This window comes from Papio anubis, chromosome 17, assembly GCF_008728515.1.
Source record: "Papio anubis isolate 15944 chromosome 17, Panubis1.0, whole genome shotgun sequence".
Taxonomy (NCBI): domain Eukaryota; kingdom Metazoa; phylum Chordata; class Mammalia; order Primates; family Cercopithecidae; genus Papio; species Papio anubis.
The window spans coordinates 70,282,806-70,301,058 of NC_044992.1; the positions used below are offsets into that span (position 1 = coordinate 70,282,806).

The following is an 18,253-nucleotide window of genomic DNA, read 5'->3' on the forward strand; positions in this document are numbered from 1 at the left end:
CAGGTGACACTTTTTGGCTAGCCAGCACTTCTCTATGGATGACATACTGCATAGACTCACATTTAGAAGCGACCTCTTTGACCTGAGTAGTGAAACCAGAAAGCTGTCCAGTCACGGCAGCTGCTCTAGCCATGCACAGACCAACACAAAACAGAACAGTTCAGTTTCCCTGATACGTAATCATTCAAAGACTTGAATAGCAGCCATGGCGTTGGTTGGCAACTAAAGCATACATAACATATCCTCATGCACATCCCCCTGAACAATATGTCACAGAAAAACAAACGTTGTTGTCTTGTTGTCAACAGCAGGAGACTCGTCAACCTGAATTGAGTACCACAGTGACTCATTAATCCTCTCGAACAGCTGTGCCTCAGTATCTGCTGCTACATCATCAATTCGTCTAGTTATGGTGCTGGCTGAAAGAGCAACACGTGCCACCTTTTGAACTACAGCCTCTCCTAAAAGCTCATGACAAATGTCCTTAGCAGCAGGCAGGATCAACTGTTCACCAATAGCCAGTCCTGGCTTTGGCAATGCGGTTAGACACTAAGAGTGATGCTTTCAGCGCAGATACATTTGATGAAGGGGTGGCCTTCAATAACTGCTTCTGTTCTTGATGTTTACATTCTTTTCTTTTGAAAACTCCAAAGGCTTGTCTTTTAATGCAGGGTGCTGGGTCTCCATGCGGTGAAGCAGTTTTGAAGCTTTCATGGCTTTGCTGAGTAGTTGGTCACCACATATTCTACAAAGTGGACTTGGTGAATGTGACCAGCTGTGGAAATGAACCTAGAATTGGAGTAGAACTCTAGGCATTTTCTTCACAGTGCAGCTTTCCTTTCGTTGGCAGTCTTGGCATCTTCTGCTGTCTCATCAATGGGTCTCTCTCCTTTTTCACAGAAGCTCTCCGGTGACGTTTGATTTTTACTCATTTTGGCGAGGGTTGGCGGGTGGGCTTACCAAAACCGTGGCTGAGACAAGTACACAGCGTGGAAAGAGACACGGATGGCAGTGGTAAATAAAATAACAGGCGGGCCATGCGCAGGCTGAAGTAAGTGTTGGATTCTGACTTAAAGCCTGCCACCAGATACAGCTGTACAACTGAAGTACGTCTGCTCACTTGCCACTATAAAGCCTGCCACCAGAGGCAGCCTAATTGTCACTTGCCACTCACTGATAGAGTTTTGATGAGTCTGCAAGCAACTGATGTATTATTATGGTCTCTGTGCAGTCAAACCTCTCTGCTAACATTCATCCGTATTTGCAGCCACTCCCCAGCACTAGTATCACCCCCTCAGCTCCATCTCAGATCATCAGGCATTAGATTCTCAGAAGGAGCACACAACCTAGATCTCCGGCCCACGCAGTTCACAGTAGGGTTCGTGCTCCTATGATAATCCAATGCTGCCACTGATCTGACGGGAGGTGGAGCTCAGGAGGTGACGTGAGTGATGGGCAGCAGCTGGCTGTCAATACAGATGAAGCTTCTGCCGCTCACCTGCCACTCACCTCATGCTGTGTGGCCTGGCTAGTAACAGGCCACAGCCTGGTACTGTCCTATGGCCTGGGGTTGGGGACCCCTGTATTTGGGGATGGATATCATGCTCATGGGAGACCCCCCCCATGGACGGTCTTTCCCATTGAATATACAGCCCTGAGCCTTTAATTATGTCTATAACGGCTGTTTTTTTCACTTTTCCCATTTCCCCAATGTCCACCCAGCAGGAGATTTTACTACTCCTTGATCAGGGAGGGAGGGAAAAATAACAAGTCCCATTCAGTTTGCTTCCTCCCAGACCTGAGAAACCAGCAAGACTGCCAGGTCTCGTCACATCCCAGGCCGTGAGGTAGAAACCTTGCACACTGCTTCTGACTGCTGCCACCGCCGCTGCTGCGCCCGCTGCTGCCCAGGGCTGAAGTTTACTGAATTCGTTATGCCCCTTCCCCTGCTTGGTTGCTATTTTTCCCTATTTATTTTTTACTAGTCTATTGCTCTGTTAGGTAATTCTGTGTGGAAGTTTCAATCTACTGTCTTAACTCTGATAGCTCCCTCTCTGTGTCTTAAGAAATTTATTTACTTTCTCAGCAAACTATCGCAAGGACAAAAAACCAAATACTGCATGTTCTCATTCATAGGTGGGAAGTGAACAATGAGAACACTTGGACACAGGAAGGGGAACATCACATACCAGGGCCTGTCATGGGGTGAGGGGCGGGGGAGGGATAGCATTAGGAGATATACCTGATGTAAATGATGAGTTAATGGGTGCAGCACACCAACATGGCACATGTGTACACATGTAACAAACCTGCAGGTTGTGCACATGTACCCTAGAACTTAAAATATAATTTAAAAAAAAAATGTATTTACTGCTGGGTGCTCACGCCTGTAATCCCAGCACTTCGGGAGGCTGAGGCAGGCGGATCACCTGAGGTTAGGAGTTCAAGACCAGCCTGGTCAACGTGGTGAAACCCCATCTCTACTTTAAAAAAAAAAAAAAAAAAAAAAGCTGGATGCGGTGGCGTATGCCTCTAGTCTCCCAGTTACTTGGGAGGCTGAGACAGGAGAATTGCTTGAACCCAGGAGGCAGAGGTTGCAGTGAGCGAGATCACACTACTACTTCACTCCAGCCTGGGAGACAGAGTAAGACTCTGTCTCAAAAAAAAAAAAGAAATGTATTTATCTCTGTATTTCCACTGCTTGATAAAATGCTACACTTTGCTGAATAAGTGTGGCTGAATTGAAATAAGGATTAAGGTGACACCACTATGGTGGGCATCATGAAAAACCACAAGATTCTAGACTCTCGTAGCATTGCTCTAGGATTGTCCAGGACTTAGGAGTACACCACTTAGATGCTTATGTATGTTTCATTTTGACCCAGAGAATAAAGAGACAAATTCAGAGAGGATGCTAAAGACATCATTAGTGTAGATGTCTTCAGAAAAAAGGCAAAACATGGGGCAGAAGGGTGAACAAAACAGAAAAAAATGTACCAAGATGTTCATGGTGGTACTTTGGGGGTGAAGCAGAAAGCAGCTTTCTTTTTATAATTCTGCAGATATTTGAAGTGTATTACTCTCATATGAAAAGACTGCAACAACAGAAAAGCAAAGCCAGTGCAGAACTTGCAGGGCATGAGTTGAGCCCCTACAACACACAAAATCCCGGCCAGAATCCCCTTCAAAGTGATGCACTATCCTCAGTCACCAAACCATCAGAAGGAGCGGCTCTGGCCTGCAGCCTGATGGGCTACGAAGTGCATTCCCCGGGTGGGAAGCTGCATGTGCGTGATGTCCATGGGGATGGCGAACAATGCCAAGTGTCAGACACGACGGAAACCCATCTTCACGCCTCACAGCAGAAAGTGCCAAGGCGTGTACCTGTTTCTTGGTCCTAAATCAGGACTGGTGAATACACTCAGGATTTCAATGTTTTAAGCTCCATTTTGCTCTAAACTTATTTTAAAAAAATACTTCTGAGTCTTAATTTTCTCAGTGGGATCAATGACTTTTGCTCCATGAAGATATACTTGGAGAACAAAAGCAAAGCATTTTCAACTCAACGACCTTGATTTCAGACAAAAGTTCAATGCCATGGCAGTATGCCCGCTTTGCTCTTACAAATGACCAAGAGAGGTGGCAGAAATGAAAAAGCACCCCGGCCAGGCACGGCGGCTCAAGCCTGTAATCCCAGCACTTTGGGAGGCCGAGATGGGCGGATCACGAGGTCAGGAGATCGAGACCATCCTGGCTAACACGGTGAAACCCTGTCTCTACTAAAAAAAATACAAAAAACTAGCCGGGCGATGTGGCGGGCGCCTGTAGTCCCAGCTACTCGGGAGGCTGAGGCAGGAGAATGGCGTAAAAAACCCAGGAGGCGGAGCTTGCAGTGAGCTGAGATCCGGCCACTGCACTACAGCCTGGGCGACAGAGCCAGACTCCGTCTCAAAAAAAAAAAAGCACCCCATCGCCAGTACGGTGGGCCACGGTCTCCACACCAAGTGCTATCTTGCCAGGGTTCTGGGTACCTTGCTTAGAGGGAGCTCTGAAAAGAGCTAATTTATGGTTTTTATTCTCTTTGGTTATTATTACAAAAGGGATATACATATCTAAAACACAAATTTGCAGCTGTAAGTCTCTCCCACTGAATAAAACCAACAAAACTTCTTAAAACTCCAGATAATCTCAAATTAACTTTTCCCATCTTACTTCACTTCTTTTTCCGCCACCATATATTTTACCCCTTGGGCTGTTTCTTCTGAAATCATATTTCTGCTAACCCAGAATAGGTGAATTTTCTAAAATCATGATTATTTCCTTTTTCTTTTCATCTCCCTTTCAGTTAGGGCCACATACTCTTTCTTGGCAACCAATGCAAATTCATTCTTTCTAGCCCGGTTCCAAAACCCATTTCTAGTGCTGCTATTCCATGCTCCCCCTCCTCCAGGCCGGGCGTCTCCGTCTCACCGGAACCGGATGCCGGCTCTGAGCCCCAGTGCCCTTGGAGGCACGCACATCCTGTCAGGAGGTTCCCCATTCCGAGATTTACCTCAGTTCTTCCACTTTGCTTAAACTCTCCCCCATCCCCCACAGATATAGAAGCGCAAATCCAATGGTCTCCTCAACCGTGTCTGATTAGAGCCACTTGGAACCGAAGGCCTTGTCCATCCCTAGTCTGGAGGCCGAGCAGCAGGCACTCACCGTGGTATACTCAAAGTAGTAAAGGCAGTTGTCGGTCAGAATGAACCAGCGCCTCTTCCAAGTCTTTACCCTGCCACCTGCAGAGCAAAAAGAGATGCACGTTCGACAAGAGACAACCAGACAAGCGCAGGCTCCACGACACACACGACACCCTCTCTTCTCAGAGAGAGTTGGGGGAGAGGCATCAGGAGAACGTGGAGCCCACAACACTGACATCAGTAACAAGACACAGAGCCGAAACAGAAGCGTCTTTCACAAAGTGAAAGCCTGTGGGTACAAGCAGAGCAAGCGCGTCTAGGTGACACCTGGAGATGGAATCAGGAAGGCAGGATGAGCATGGGTTTGTGGAGGGAAAACCCAGGGGCAATAATGACATACAATGCAAATTTGCCAGAGTCAGCAAAAAGCCTATGTGGTAGAAATCGCCAAAGAACAGAAAAAGAAGGAAGGGTCAGCACCTAGTGCAGGCTACTCTGCTACGGACAAGTAGCCCGGCACATAAGGAGTGTTTCACTGGAAGTGAAGGAAGGAGGAAGCAGGAGGGGAGATGCTGGGAGCCTTCACAATCAAACCCACACTTTCCCTGGAACACGAAGTAAATCCCCGTGGTTCTACTCTCTTCCTCACCTTCATGATTATAGGGAGCTTCTACACTGGCTCTTAACCTTATGTGCTAGTGTCCTGAAAACAAAATCTCCCGAGTCCTGGGTGACAATCACAGCAGAATTCCTTTATCAAGGAAGAATCAACTTGTACTGAGAGGTTGCCTCAGGAGCCTTTTCCATTCTGGGCTTCTCACCTAGAGCTTATAACAGAAACAGCTGGCAAATAGAGCCACGGCAAAACAAGTTCTGGTGGCGGTGGCTGGGAGGCTGGCAAGGGCCTCCCTTGGTTCTTTTTAGTATTTCTCAGCACAAAACACTGGGGTCATGGCCAGGCACAGGGGCTCACATCTATAATCCCAGCACTCTGGGAGGTCAAGGTGGGTGGGTCGCTTGAGGTCAGGAGTTCAAGACTAGCCGGCCAACATGGTGAATCCCTGTCTCTACTAAAAATACAAAAATTAGCCAGGGGTGGTAGCACATGCCTATAGATCCAGCTACTTGGGAGGCTGAAGCATGACAATCGCTTGAACTGGGAGGTGGACGTTGCAGTGAGCCAAGATTGCGCCACTGCACTCCAGCCTGGGTAACAGAGGGAGACTCCACCTCAAAAAAAAAAAAAAAAAAAAAAAAGCTGGGGTTGGGGTCGTGAAGTTATGCTGAGACAGACATGAAGGAAGAAAAAATTTCCCCAGGCCTATCTGAATGAAGCTACACCTGCTGTCAAATTGGAACCACAGGCTTCCTTTTCCTCCACCTTCCTCTTATCAAGGGAACATTTTCTGAACATGAACCACTCAAAACTTATCCCTAAGGCCTTCACCTGTGAAGCTATGCATGGCATTCTAGAGACACTTCTTGCACCCTGCTCTTTTGCTAAGACTTAACCTACAGACAATATTGCTTCTCCAATCTTCCTAAATGGCAAGAACCATGGGGCATAAATCTCATACCCCCGATCGTGCTTTCTCTCTTGCCCTCATCACAAATAGCTGAGCAAAGAGGAGAAAGGTTTTACAGGGACTCTTTCTAACCGCCAGAACCGGCCTGCGTGCTCACACCAGAGAAACCTAAGGGGAGTATGCAAACAATGTTATGGAAAGAAAATGTCCAGTGTAGGTCCTGGCAGACAAATAAAAGGACCACTGGGCTTTCAGGCCAGTTTTAGCACCCCGCTTGGACGCTGTACTCTAGGCGGGCTTACGTGACTGATCATTAACTGCAAAGATTCCAAATGACACAGATCTAGGTTATGCGGGGGAATTTGCTGTAAGCAAGCACGTGCCGTCCGCCTGCCCATCCTGTGCTGTGTCAAGCAAATTGAGACTCCCTCCCTCCAGTGACTTGTAAGTTTCATGTGAGCCCTTGCCGCTGGTCCCTAAAGGTTAGATGGCATGAATTAGAAGAAAACCATAAATGGACACTATGACATGCATGTGGAAAACAGGAAAGCCTGGGCAGAATTCAATAAGGAGGATAAAGAAGACAAGGACCATATTCAGGACTAAAGCCAATTTATTCTTAAAAAGGAACCCCCTCCACCAATTCAGAGCCTGAGAACTTTGGTCTTCCAGCCTGGCGGGCCATTGGTTGTCCCCAGAGGCTCGGCACAAAGGGAACATCAGCCCATGCTGGCCTCCCATGCGCTCCATCACAGGACAGTACCCGGGGAGCCCTTGGGACTTAGGAGATCATGGAAGAAGCGAGTCAGATGCTAAAAGAAACACGATGGAAGGAAATCAAGGAGAAAAAGCAAAGCCGGAAGAAATTCTCTGCCTGATCACAAAAGCTTGGTTATTATCCCTGGACAATTTATTGCATTACAGAGACCTCTACCATAAAGCATCACTGTGGGCCCACGCGGAACATTTCCACGTGGAAAGAAAAGCAGACATGAAACAAGCAGACAGATCAATGCGTGCCTAGGACAGTCCCTGTGGAACTCACAGGACCACCTCCCACTGCACGGCTCCTCAGCCCTCCTGTGCCCTCCCCGAGATATCAAGGCCGGATGCCATCTTCCCCTACAGCTGAGATGCCATCTTCCCCTACCTGACAAGTTCCTGAAGCATCTGAGGAAGTGTGCATGTTTGGAGTTGTTCTTTTTAAGTGTAGCTACAGCTCAGGGAATGCTTTGGCACAAATCTGAGGTGTCTTGGGCTAGGAAAACATGTTTCCCCAAACCAGCAAATGGAGAGGAGACACCAAAAACATAACTAGGAGAGCAATTCAGGGCTTTAATGAGGACTCGCTGAAAAAGCGAGGGAGCGAAACAAAACATAAAAACAGAGCCCAGGCTGTAATGCCCTTCTCTCATCCCCACGAAATTAAACACGAGGACTTCAGGGAGGGTTTTTGGGTTTGGAGTTGTTTTTTCACCTTCACTCGGTGTCATTTTGAGTTTAGGACACGCCATTTCCCCTTTTTGTCCCAAGGTAAATGTCTTAAATATCGTCTAATTTAATTCTTTCCCTAGTTTGCTTTTCCATCATGGTAAATCAGAAGCTTTCCCTAGCTTTGGGAAGCCAAGACTTTGTTCTTTCTGGAAAAGTCTCAGCTTGAAAAAAGAAATACTTCCTTCTCTTCTTTCTCCTCTTCCCCACGTCAGAGATTAACTTTCAATCAGGCTGATTAATGGATGTCAAATTGAATATCAAACATAGTGCATGTCTTAGCCAATAATTCCAAGTGAAAATGTCGTGGAAACTTCCTCTGCTTTTACAAACCCACTCTTAGAATGTTTTCTTGCATTACTGCATTCAGTAATGAATATAACATATACTCCTCCAAAAAGGAAAAACGAAAATTGCTCCAAACCCCTGATCCTGACCAGTTCCCTAGGGACTGTACAATAAGTTAGAAGCAGCATTAACACTACCACCGGCAATTAAAAAACAAAATAACCAAAAATAACGAAATAAGAAAATGCTGCAGCAATGACAGTGGCCTATGCAGAGCGAGCGAGCAGGCTGAGGGGTTACATACCTCCTGGAGTTTGGGGCAAGGAAAAGGAGAGCCAAAATCATGGAAACATACAAATGAGGGAGAAAAGAAAATTAAAACAAATAAATTAAACCCGATTCCTTAATCTTAAAGTGCAATGTATCAGTCACATTCATGCCTGCCTGGGGAGAGAGCTGAACTAAAAACACTAAACGGGCAAATGATCCCACCACTGTCTGGCACGTGAACGAGGGGCTCTTACATGCCATGTCCCACCTCATCAAGGCAAGTTTTGGGGCACTACTGAAAACCTGGCCCCAAAGATGCCACAAATCAGCTTTTACAAAGCCAACGTTTATTAGTATCTCCAGAATCAGAGCAAAGAAGGCTAAGATTATTTCAGGGAAAATTAAATGTCTTTCTTTAGATGGCTGTCACTTTTTAAAGTGTGTAAGAATGCACACACATATACCCATGAATACACATGTACATATGTGTATACACAAGAATACACATTCTTATGGCTATATGCATACAGACATATACACACAGCTCCAGACGGCTGGAAGCCCTGCCTTCTGCAGCACATAAACACGAAGAGTGATGCTAAGTGTGCTACAATGAAAACACAATATTTGTAGTTTCGAAGGGTTTGATGGAGGTTTAGAAAAAGTAATGCAATGAGCTAAAACTGAGTCCCACACTTGGTAAAATTTCCTCTTTTTTAAAATCTGAAATGCCTCATGAATTTGCATGTCATCCTGGTGTAAGAACCAAGATAATCTTTGTACTGTTCTAATTTTAGTGTCTGGGCTGTCAAAGCTAACACTTAGTATTAGCATTTAAACAAATCTCGCTGGAGGGGAAAGTAAATCCAAACTTGGACACACTTTAAACATTTCCAGTAGGTTTTCTTTTAACTCCATCCACTTGGCAATAGGAATGTGGAAGGGAAGGTTGCCTATGGGGTTAGTAATTTTAGAGCCTTAACTTCAAAGATTCTGCTGGCTTAAATATACATAAAATGATGGCCAATTCAAGAGATATTTACAACTGATCGGTGAAGTGATGCCATAAGGGGAATTTATGAATTAAGTCATTATGTATAAGCACAAGGACTTGGGATATGCCTTTAAAAGAAAATATAAAGGCTATTGCTATCTGACCTAGTCAGAAATAAAGGACTCCATTTTAGCCTTCCCGGATGTGCTGGTAATGACCAAGAGAGTACTGACTTCTAATCACTGGGGCGAGTAGTTGGGCTGGTAGAGGACGAAACAGCCCCTGCTAATGTGAGAACCCAACTCATCAAAGGTTAAGGCAGAAGGCAACAGAGGAAATATGCTGTTAGTGGCCCCCCAACCAAAAAAAAAAAAAAGACATCATTATGTCCGGAGAGTCTAGAGCTCTCTCTATATTCTGAAACTATTAATAAAGTAAACACATGTGGACATGAATGTGTATGAAAACCCTACTAATGTTTTTCCTATTGATTATCCTGTCCCCTTCACGGCAAGGCATGACCACAAATCTCAGCAGTACAAGCTCATCACTTCTGGCAGAGGGAAGAGAAATGCATTTTTAGCTTTTCTAAATGAACAAAATAATTAATGTGGCTGATTCAGATTGAAAAGGAGGGGGGAAAAAAAAGAAAAAAAAAAACCGCTGCCCAAGAATGAGTAAGAGTGCTGTGGATTGAGCTGCAGCCAAGGGCTCTAGGCTTGCCATGCACACTGCCTGTGGGGGAGCCAGACGCAGAAGGAAGTGACGATGCACTGGGGCGGGGGCAGGAGCGCCAGGTACAAATCTGTGTGATGGGAAGTAGAAAGATGGACAAGGTTGGCCACCCTCCCAGTGGTTATGGGGACAGGGAAGGCAAACGGACCAGGTGCTCAGGGAGCTGCCTTGAAACAAAACCTGGTCAACCAATTCAAGAGTAAAAATGTGGAGCATGAACACATGTGGGCAGTATTTATGGTGGAGTAAAATCTGTCCCCAGCGGTCTGTGTCCCAGGGGGACAATGACTATGAAGTCACTTCCTTTGTGGAAGCGGACCTTTGTTAGAACAGAACTCATACCAAAGTCTCTTTGAAGTCCCCTATAAGCCACCCCCTTTCCCACATGGTGTGTGTGTGTCCATGAATGTGCGTGAGCATGCATGCGCGTGCACGCACACATGCACACATGCATGCACACACACGCACACACACGCACGCACACAGCCTTTCTTCCTAAGTCTCAGCTTTGGGAGCCCTAACTCGGAGACGCACTTACCGAGTTTCAGTAGCCAGCCTTCTCGGTCTGGGTTGAAGAAAGTGTGAGTGAGGTCATTCCCGTCATCTTCTGGGATTTTAAAAGGTTCATTTTTTATGCTCTCATAGAGGTTCTGGGATAAAAGATGACAATTTATGTCTCTGATTCTAGAAATATTTTTTCTTCCTCCCCTTTCTCTTCATTCATTCCACAAGCATTCATTATATGCCTATAGTAAGCCAAGCCTGCTGGGTGCTGAGACTAAAAGAATATGACCATTTCTGCTTTCAGGCAGCTCACAGCGACAAAATAAATAAGACTTCCCCATTAGGAAAATAAAGACAGCAGCTTGACTTCTATTCAAGCTTTTAGTTTCATATTTACAAACCACTGTCCCCTTCCTGATTCCGTAGCTGGGCCTCACTACCAACTTCTTAATGAAATTCACATGGTTAAATAAATTAAAAGAGGAGGCCCTTGATAAACTGTATGTCTTTTCTTCCTTCCTACAAAAGACGATCCTGTTCCCAGTGAACTCTTTCTTGACTTGAATGAAGGCCACTCTTGCTTGCTTACCCGGAGTAGCTCCTCCGGCAGGTCTCCCCCATCATTGATGCCTCGGTTCATGGCAATGAACCTCTCCACAGTGGGCTTATCTTTGACATTGGGGTTGTGCAGACTGGTGTTCAACATGATGATGGCAAAGGAGAGGACATAACAAGTGTCTAAAGATGAGAGAAAAGCAAAGGGGAGCCGTTGTATGCTTAGATGACCAGAAACATCCTACTCACAAGAGCAAGAGATATCAGATGAAACCAGGAATAAAAAACCATGTTCTCAGCCGGGTGCGGCGGCTCACGCCTGTAATCCCAGCACTTTGGGAGGCTGAGGCGGGTGGATAATAAGGTCAGGAGTTCAAGCCTTGCCTGACCAACATGGTGAAACCCTGTCTCTACTAAAACAGAAAAATTAGCCAGGCATGGAGGCGTGCGCCTGCAATCCCAGTGACTCGGGAGGCTGAGGCAGCAGAATTGCTTGAATCTGGGAGGCAGAGGTTGCAGTGAGCTGAGATAGCACCACTGCACTCCAGCCTTGGCGACAGAGCGAGACTCCATCTCAAAAAAAAAAAAAAAGAAAAGAAAAGAAAAGAAAACAAAACAAAACCATGTTCTCCAAAGAACGGGATGAATCCAGATGAACGGGTACACTCTAGGGCACACTGCTGTCTGAAAGGAGCAAGGCACGAAAAAGTATATAAAGTATTCAAGACTTAAAGCTGTTTATTTTTTCAGATTGGAAAGGAGAATACACACACTGTAGAAACTCTGAAAAACACAAGGTATTTTTTAAAAATATGACCTATAATGACCTATAATCCCACTATCTAGCAATAATTTATTTTGCTTTATTTCCTCTACGTAAATGTGTCTAGGTATAACTCATCACATATTTATCTCACAAACATATACTACAACAAAATTGGAAACAAACTAATACATACATATGCTTTTCTGCTAATCTTACTATCATTCTCCCATGTCAATAAAAATTCTTTGTAACAACATGGGTTTTTTTAGTTTTTGTTTTTTGTTCTGAGACAGAGTCTGACTCTGTCGCCCCGGCTGGAGTGCTGTGGTGCGATCATAGCTCGCTGCATGCCGTCTTAAACTCCTGGGCTCCAGAGATCTTCCTGCCTCAGCCTCACAAACAGCTGGGACTCCAGGCACAAGCCACCACACCTGGTTAATTTTAAAAAAATTTTTTGGAGACAGGGTCTTATAATGTTGCCCAGGCTGGTCTCAAACTCCTAGCCTCAAGCAATCCTCTCACCTCGGCCTTCCACCCAAGGTGCTGACATTACAAGTGTGAGCCACTGCACACAGCTCAAATGTGGTTTTTAACAGTTGTGTATTTCTTGGTTCAGAGGCACCACAATTTAAATTCACAGTGCCATACTGTCGGACTTTTGGGTTATTTCCAACATTTTACTATTCTAAGTATCATTAAATAAATGTTCCTAGGCATGAATCTCAGCCCTTTTGTTTTAGAAATTATCTGGTGCCAAGAAAATAATCCAGTGTAAAATGCCCATCATAAACTAGGATGGATTATTGTATTTACCCGTGGACTGGAACACGCCATTATTGCACTGACAGTATCGCTGGGCAAACGCCTCCATCATCCGGTCAATCTTCTGGGCCTCTCCGGGTAGCCGGAAGCTCCACAGGAACTGCCTGAGTGGGTAAAGACAGAGTGCTCCAGAACTCGGGGAGGCGATTTACTTCTCTATCAATTGTTAAACTGCCAATGATTTTTTTTTTTCTTTCTTTTTGAGACAGAGTCTCACTCTGTTACCCAGGCTGGAGTGCAGTGGCATGATCTCGACTCACTGCAACCTCCGCCTGCCGGATTCAAGCAATCTCCTGCCTCAGCCTCCCGAGTAGCTGGGACTACAGGCGCCCGCCGCCATGCCCGGCTAATTTTTTATATTTTTAGTAGAAACAGGGTTTCACCATGCCGGCCAGGCTGGTCTCGAACTCCTGGCCTCAAGTGATCCACCCGCCTCAGCCTCCCAAAATGCTGGCAGTACAGGCGTGAGCCACCACACCTGGCCACGGACAATGACTTTTTAACATCAAAGTGCAAAGGGAGCCCTGCTGGGCTTCAGCCTTCTGTTCCTATAACTCTGAACAGATGCAAAGTTGCCATCCACACCACTGTTATTTTAATCAAAAGTAAAATTTTTCTTAGGAAAAAGTGAAAAATTAGGAAGGAAGCCATTCCTACTAAGGAGTGGTTTCCCTCCTCAGAATAGTATACAAGACTGAAACATAGATAATGCTCATTTTAAATAAACTCTATTTCCGGAAAACGAGATGGGTGACAGAAAAAGAGAAGACTGTCTTATCAAAGAATTAACAATTGATCCCTTTAAGTCAAAGAAAGACCCACAGCTAACAGGTTTAATTGTGGATTATTTCCATCCAGCTAAATGATAGCACAAAAGATGAAGTCATTACTTATACCTACAGCAGTGAAAATACAGAATGACAGTTTCTTAAAAGGCACAAGGTAACAAATTTAATAAAAAATTAAGGTTTACTTTTTTTCTTTCCAAAATGAAATGCATAACTACTTATTCCAGGGCAGGAAACTAAAGGATTTTCTAAACTTAAAAATTTAAAAATTTAAGTATTCATCAATTTCTAAAACCTCAAATGTAAGACTCAAGGAAGAGTGTTACAGAATGTGCCTCCGGAACGTAACAGAACTGAATTCCCCGTGACCATCCAGTCATTTCCAGTCAGAGACCAACAGATTTCTTCCCTCCAAAATACTCCAAAATATTCAAAATCATACCCAAAGATATAATTCCAATAAAATGGCACCCAGAACAGACTCATGATCAAAGGCTGGCCTCCCACTCCTTCCAAAGCGGCTCACCTCAAGAATACTCACCGTAGTGCCTGAACGAGATTAAGATCAGTGAACTCGTGCAGCTCCACAAATGCATGAAGAACCTGGATATTAAACTCATCTCTATCGAGAAAAGACAAAAAATGGGAGAGAAAGCAGGAGTCAGACACTGACACTGAGAATCTCCAGCCAGGCCATGTCTCCCACACTCCGTCCTGTGGCTGTCCAGACAGCTGCTCGCGCACACTGTCAGCAAGAAGACTGGCTAGCTCTGCTGACTGGCTAAACAAGCTCGATGTCCCCATGACTCCCGGACAGACCCATCACTATTCCCCAGAAAAGCCTCCCCTCAACACCAGTGTGGCTACAGATGCTTTAAGGCAAAAACCCCTCCAAGAACCTAAAGCGTATTTGGGAGTTTGTTTCTTTGTGTCATTCCTGAACAGCCTTCCCTAGCACGCGCGCATCCCCAAGGCCTTGCCTCTCCCCTAGGTAGTCTCCGATGGCTGTCTTGTTGAGCCCTTCGCCTTTGTATAAGAACTGGGCGATGTCTTCACAAGTGTTCTTCAGCAGGTCGTTCTCTATTAAGAACTGGATCCCCTAGAAAAAGACAATGAAAACGCCAATGATGCTTTGCTGGGAAACAGCTAAAAAGAAGAGGAAAGGGCACAGGAAGAAATGGGTGTGGGCGCAATGGAGTATTTAATAAATAGTTGCTAGCTGACCTAAAAAGCCGGAGAGTCACAGTTTAGGAACAAGGGCTTAGCGCATAACATTTGCTCTACCAAACGGCAACATGAACTGTAACACTTGGGAGGAAACGTTTTTAGGGTCTATCTGAGCACTATAAAAAAACCCCCATCTAATAGGGACCACTTCCCGCTTCTTTCTCACTTACCTTTTTAGGGTCCATATTAAATTTTTTCCTGCCCATGGCTACCTGTTTGTTCCTCTGCATGTTTTTCCTGTAAAACAACCATCACAGCCATTTTAGTACTTCAGGCCACTGGAAAGGCTTGAAAGACTAGTATCATTTCCACAGGAGTCCACTGATGTACACAGATTTTTGAAAGATTTATGCAGGAAAGCAACAGGCATAATCCGGTGGAACTATGAAAGGCCAGCTGAAACCTGAAGCCTGAACCTGGCTCCAAGCTCATTTGCTCCTTCTACCCTGGATCAGAGGTTTTCTTCTTTTTTTTTTTTGAGACAGGGTCTCTCTCTGTCCAAAGGCTGAAGTGCAGTGGCGCTATCCCGGCTCATTGCGACCTCTGTCTCCTGGGCTCAAGTGATCCTTCCACCTCAGCCTCCCAAGTAGCTGGGACCACAGGCGCATGCCACCATGCCCTGTTAATTTTTTTTTTTTTTTTGGTGGAGACAGGGTCTCACTGTGCTGCCCAGGCTGGTCTCAAACTCTTGCGCTTAAGCGATGTGCCCGCCTCGGCCTCCCAAAGTGCTGGAATTACAGGCATGAGCCGCTGTACCTGGCCAGTTTTCTTTTTTAACATGGTTTTAAAAAAAACTTTATCAGGGTATAATTTACTTATAATATTCCTACTGTAGGTACATATCTGAATTTTTAGTATACTAAGTTGTGCAACATCACCATAATCCAGTTTTAGAACATTTTCATCCTCCCTACGGAATTCCTCACATCTTTTTACAGTTAATCCTCACTTCTGCCTCCATCCCCAGGCAACTATTAATCTATTTTCTGTCTCCATAGATTTGCCTATTCTGGACATATCATACAAACAGAGTCATAAAATATGTGGATTTTCAGATCTGGCTTCTTTCATTAGCATAATGCCATCAAGGTCATCGTGCTGCAGTGTGGGCCAGTACCACATGCCTTCTTGCTGCTGCGTCATCTTCCACAGTACGGATAAACCACATCTGTTTATCCATTCACCAGATGATGGACACTTAGGCTGTTTGCAGTTTGGGACGATTATGCAGAAGGCTGCTATGAGCATTTGTGTACAGGCCTTTGTGTGGAAACATGTTTTCATTTCCCCTGGGTAGATATCCAGGGCTGGACACTGCTGGGTCATATGGTACATCTATATTTAACTTTTTAAGAAGCTGCTAAATAATAGGTGGTTTTCTCGACTGTATCAGAATGAAAAATGCAGATTCACAGACCATGCTTCTCACAGTCTGATCCACCAACCAGCAGCCTTGGGAGCATGTCCGACACGAAGACGCTTTGCTCGTTTATACATACGCACCACCTGGGGCCTCATCAAAACAGATTCTATGTCTGAGAAGGGGCCTGTGCTTCTGTACGTTTAACATGATCCCATGTGTGGAGTCTGAGTAGCAAGGCTCTGGACTGGCTGAGTCACTCAAAGTACAAGGGGCAGAACCTAGGAATTTGAATTTTTAAAACCTTCTGCAGTAATTCTGGTGTGCACCCAAATTTAAGAACCACTGCCCATCAATGTCAATAGTAATTTTATAATCTCTGAGAGCAAAAGAGTTGCCCAGAAACAAAATCGTAACATGTTATTGCCTTGAAGAACACAGGTATTCGCTAGCTAAATCCTTGGAGGGAAGAACATCTTCCTAAGTGTTTTGAGAGTTGGTGTTTTTACTGTTTTTATTCCAGGCAGGGTCTTGCTGTGTCGCCCAGGCTGGAGTACAGTGGTGAGACTGTGGCTCACTGCAACCTTTAACTCCTGAGCTCAAGTGATCCTCAGGCCCCAGCCTCCTGAGTAACTAGACTACAGGCAGGTGCCACCACAACTGGCTACTTCTTAAAACATTTTGTAGAGACAGGGTCTTCCTATGTAGCCCAGGCTGGTCTTAAACTCCTGGCCTCAAGCCATCTTCCCACCTTAGCCTCCCAAAATGCTGGTATTATAGGCGTGAGCCATCACATCCAGCCTGTTTTGACCTTTTGAAAGGAACACCTGAAAACTGTGAGTAGTATCAGAACTTCCAGGTGTAAGATAATCTGGGATCCCCTGTGAACAGCTGCCTTAAGAAACAAAGTCACAGGGGAAACACCACTTAATTTCAGCCAGAATGAAGGGTTATGACCAGATATCTAGAAATTCCTATTTAACTAAAATGATCATCTAATCATTTTTTTCTAAATCCAGTAAGATTACTTTGATCAGTATTTCCAAACAAATACCACAAGGAAAGGCCTGTTTCATGGTTTCCAGTGTAAGTGGCGAGGCAGTGTCAGAGGTGCCCACAGAAGCAAGGAGTGAAACTACTGGGAATACTCAACTTCCTGGGCCTCAGTCCGGTCCTTCACCAGAGGCTTTCCTGCAGCCACCAGAACGCACACTCCCAGATCTCTGCCAGCCACAATCTGTGCCACATGACTGCCCGGGACACACACCAAAGATGGCGCCCTCATTTCACTAGCTAGCCAGCTCACTTCTCCATCTGCTCCACTTGGAGCCCCTATAGCTCCAGGCCCTAGGCAGCTACCTCTCTAAGGGGCCTTCCCCAGTCTACACAGGTCTGACACCCTAGTAAGGTGTCCAAAGCAAAACAGCTGTCCCTGCTACTGGATCGCCTTAGTTAACCGACGCGTATACATTTCAGAAAGTGAAATCTTGTACTCCAGGAGTATATTATTTTTGCTTGGTTAAATAGTATTTAGGATAATTTCTACATAATGCTGGCATCAGGTCGTTGATGAGAAACATGAATTCTCTCCTGTGGGAAAGTCTGAGCAAATGTAATGCGTGCTTGAGAAACAAATGCAGGGTGAGCCTGAGTACCCGTATGGATGGGTCCTTGGGGATCTGCAGAATCACTTCCCGCTTGGTGCTTTCAATACTGGAAAACCATTTTAAGTTCCAGATTAAAAAACAGTAATAACCTAAAAAACCACTCCCTGACTCACAACTTCAGATGCAGTTCATGAATTACAAGTCTTCCCAAATTCACTGGCTGAGTACTTTGAATGCACTCACATTCCCGGTGTCTGCATTTCCTTGCTGTTCTATAGTAACTGACAGGGAATTAATCAAGAGGAAAAAACAAAGGGCACACTGAATTCTGAGTATGTGTGTGCGGACACCAGAATATACAGAAAGGAAACATACCAAAATATGAATCCTGATTATCTCTGGGATAAGTGTTTATGAGAAATTTGTTTTTTATACTTTTTTGTGTTTTACCAATTTTCTGCAATAAAGGTATATTACCTTTATAACCAGAAAAAAAGCCCTTTTTTTACATTTTTAAGATCAAGGTAAAATTTACATTTAACAAAATGCGCACATCTTAAGTGTACAGTTCAATTTGTTTTGATGAGTGTATATACCCTTGAAGCACCACTCAGATTAATACACAATATTCCTGTCAA

At 44.9% G+C, this 18,253-nt stretch overlaps 1 protein-coding gene across 3 annotated transcripts in view; it reads right to left on the reverse strand.

Moving 5' to 3' along the window:
• CYTH1 (cytohesin 1) overlaps positions 1-18,253 on the reverse strand; it is a 105,324-nt gene that overhangs the window by 11,807 nt on the left and 75,264 nt on the right. For all 3 annotated transcript variants that reach the window (XM_031657836.1, XM_031657835.1, XM_031657834.1), the window contains exons 4-10: positions 14,819-14,885; positions 14,402-14,520; positions 13,963-14,043; positions 12,625-12,737; positions 11,080-11,228; positions 10,525-10,636; positions 4,705-4,781 (exon numbers count right to left, since the gene is read on the reverse strand). In XM_031657836.1, coding sequence (XP_031513696.1) covers positions 4,705-4,781; positions 10,525-10,636; positions 11,080-11,228; positions 12,625-12,737; positions 13,963-14,043; positions 14,402-14,520; positions 14,819-14,878 — 711 coding nt within the window. In that variant the 5' untranslated portion in view covers positions 14,879-14,885. The remainder of the gene's footprint in view (positions 1-4,704; positions 4,782-10,524; positions 10,637-11,079; positions 11,229-12,624; positions 12,738-13,962; positions 14,044-14,401; positions 14,521-14,818; positions 14,886-18,253) is intronic.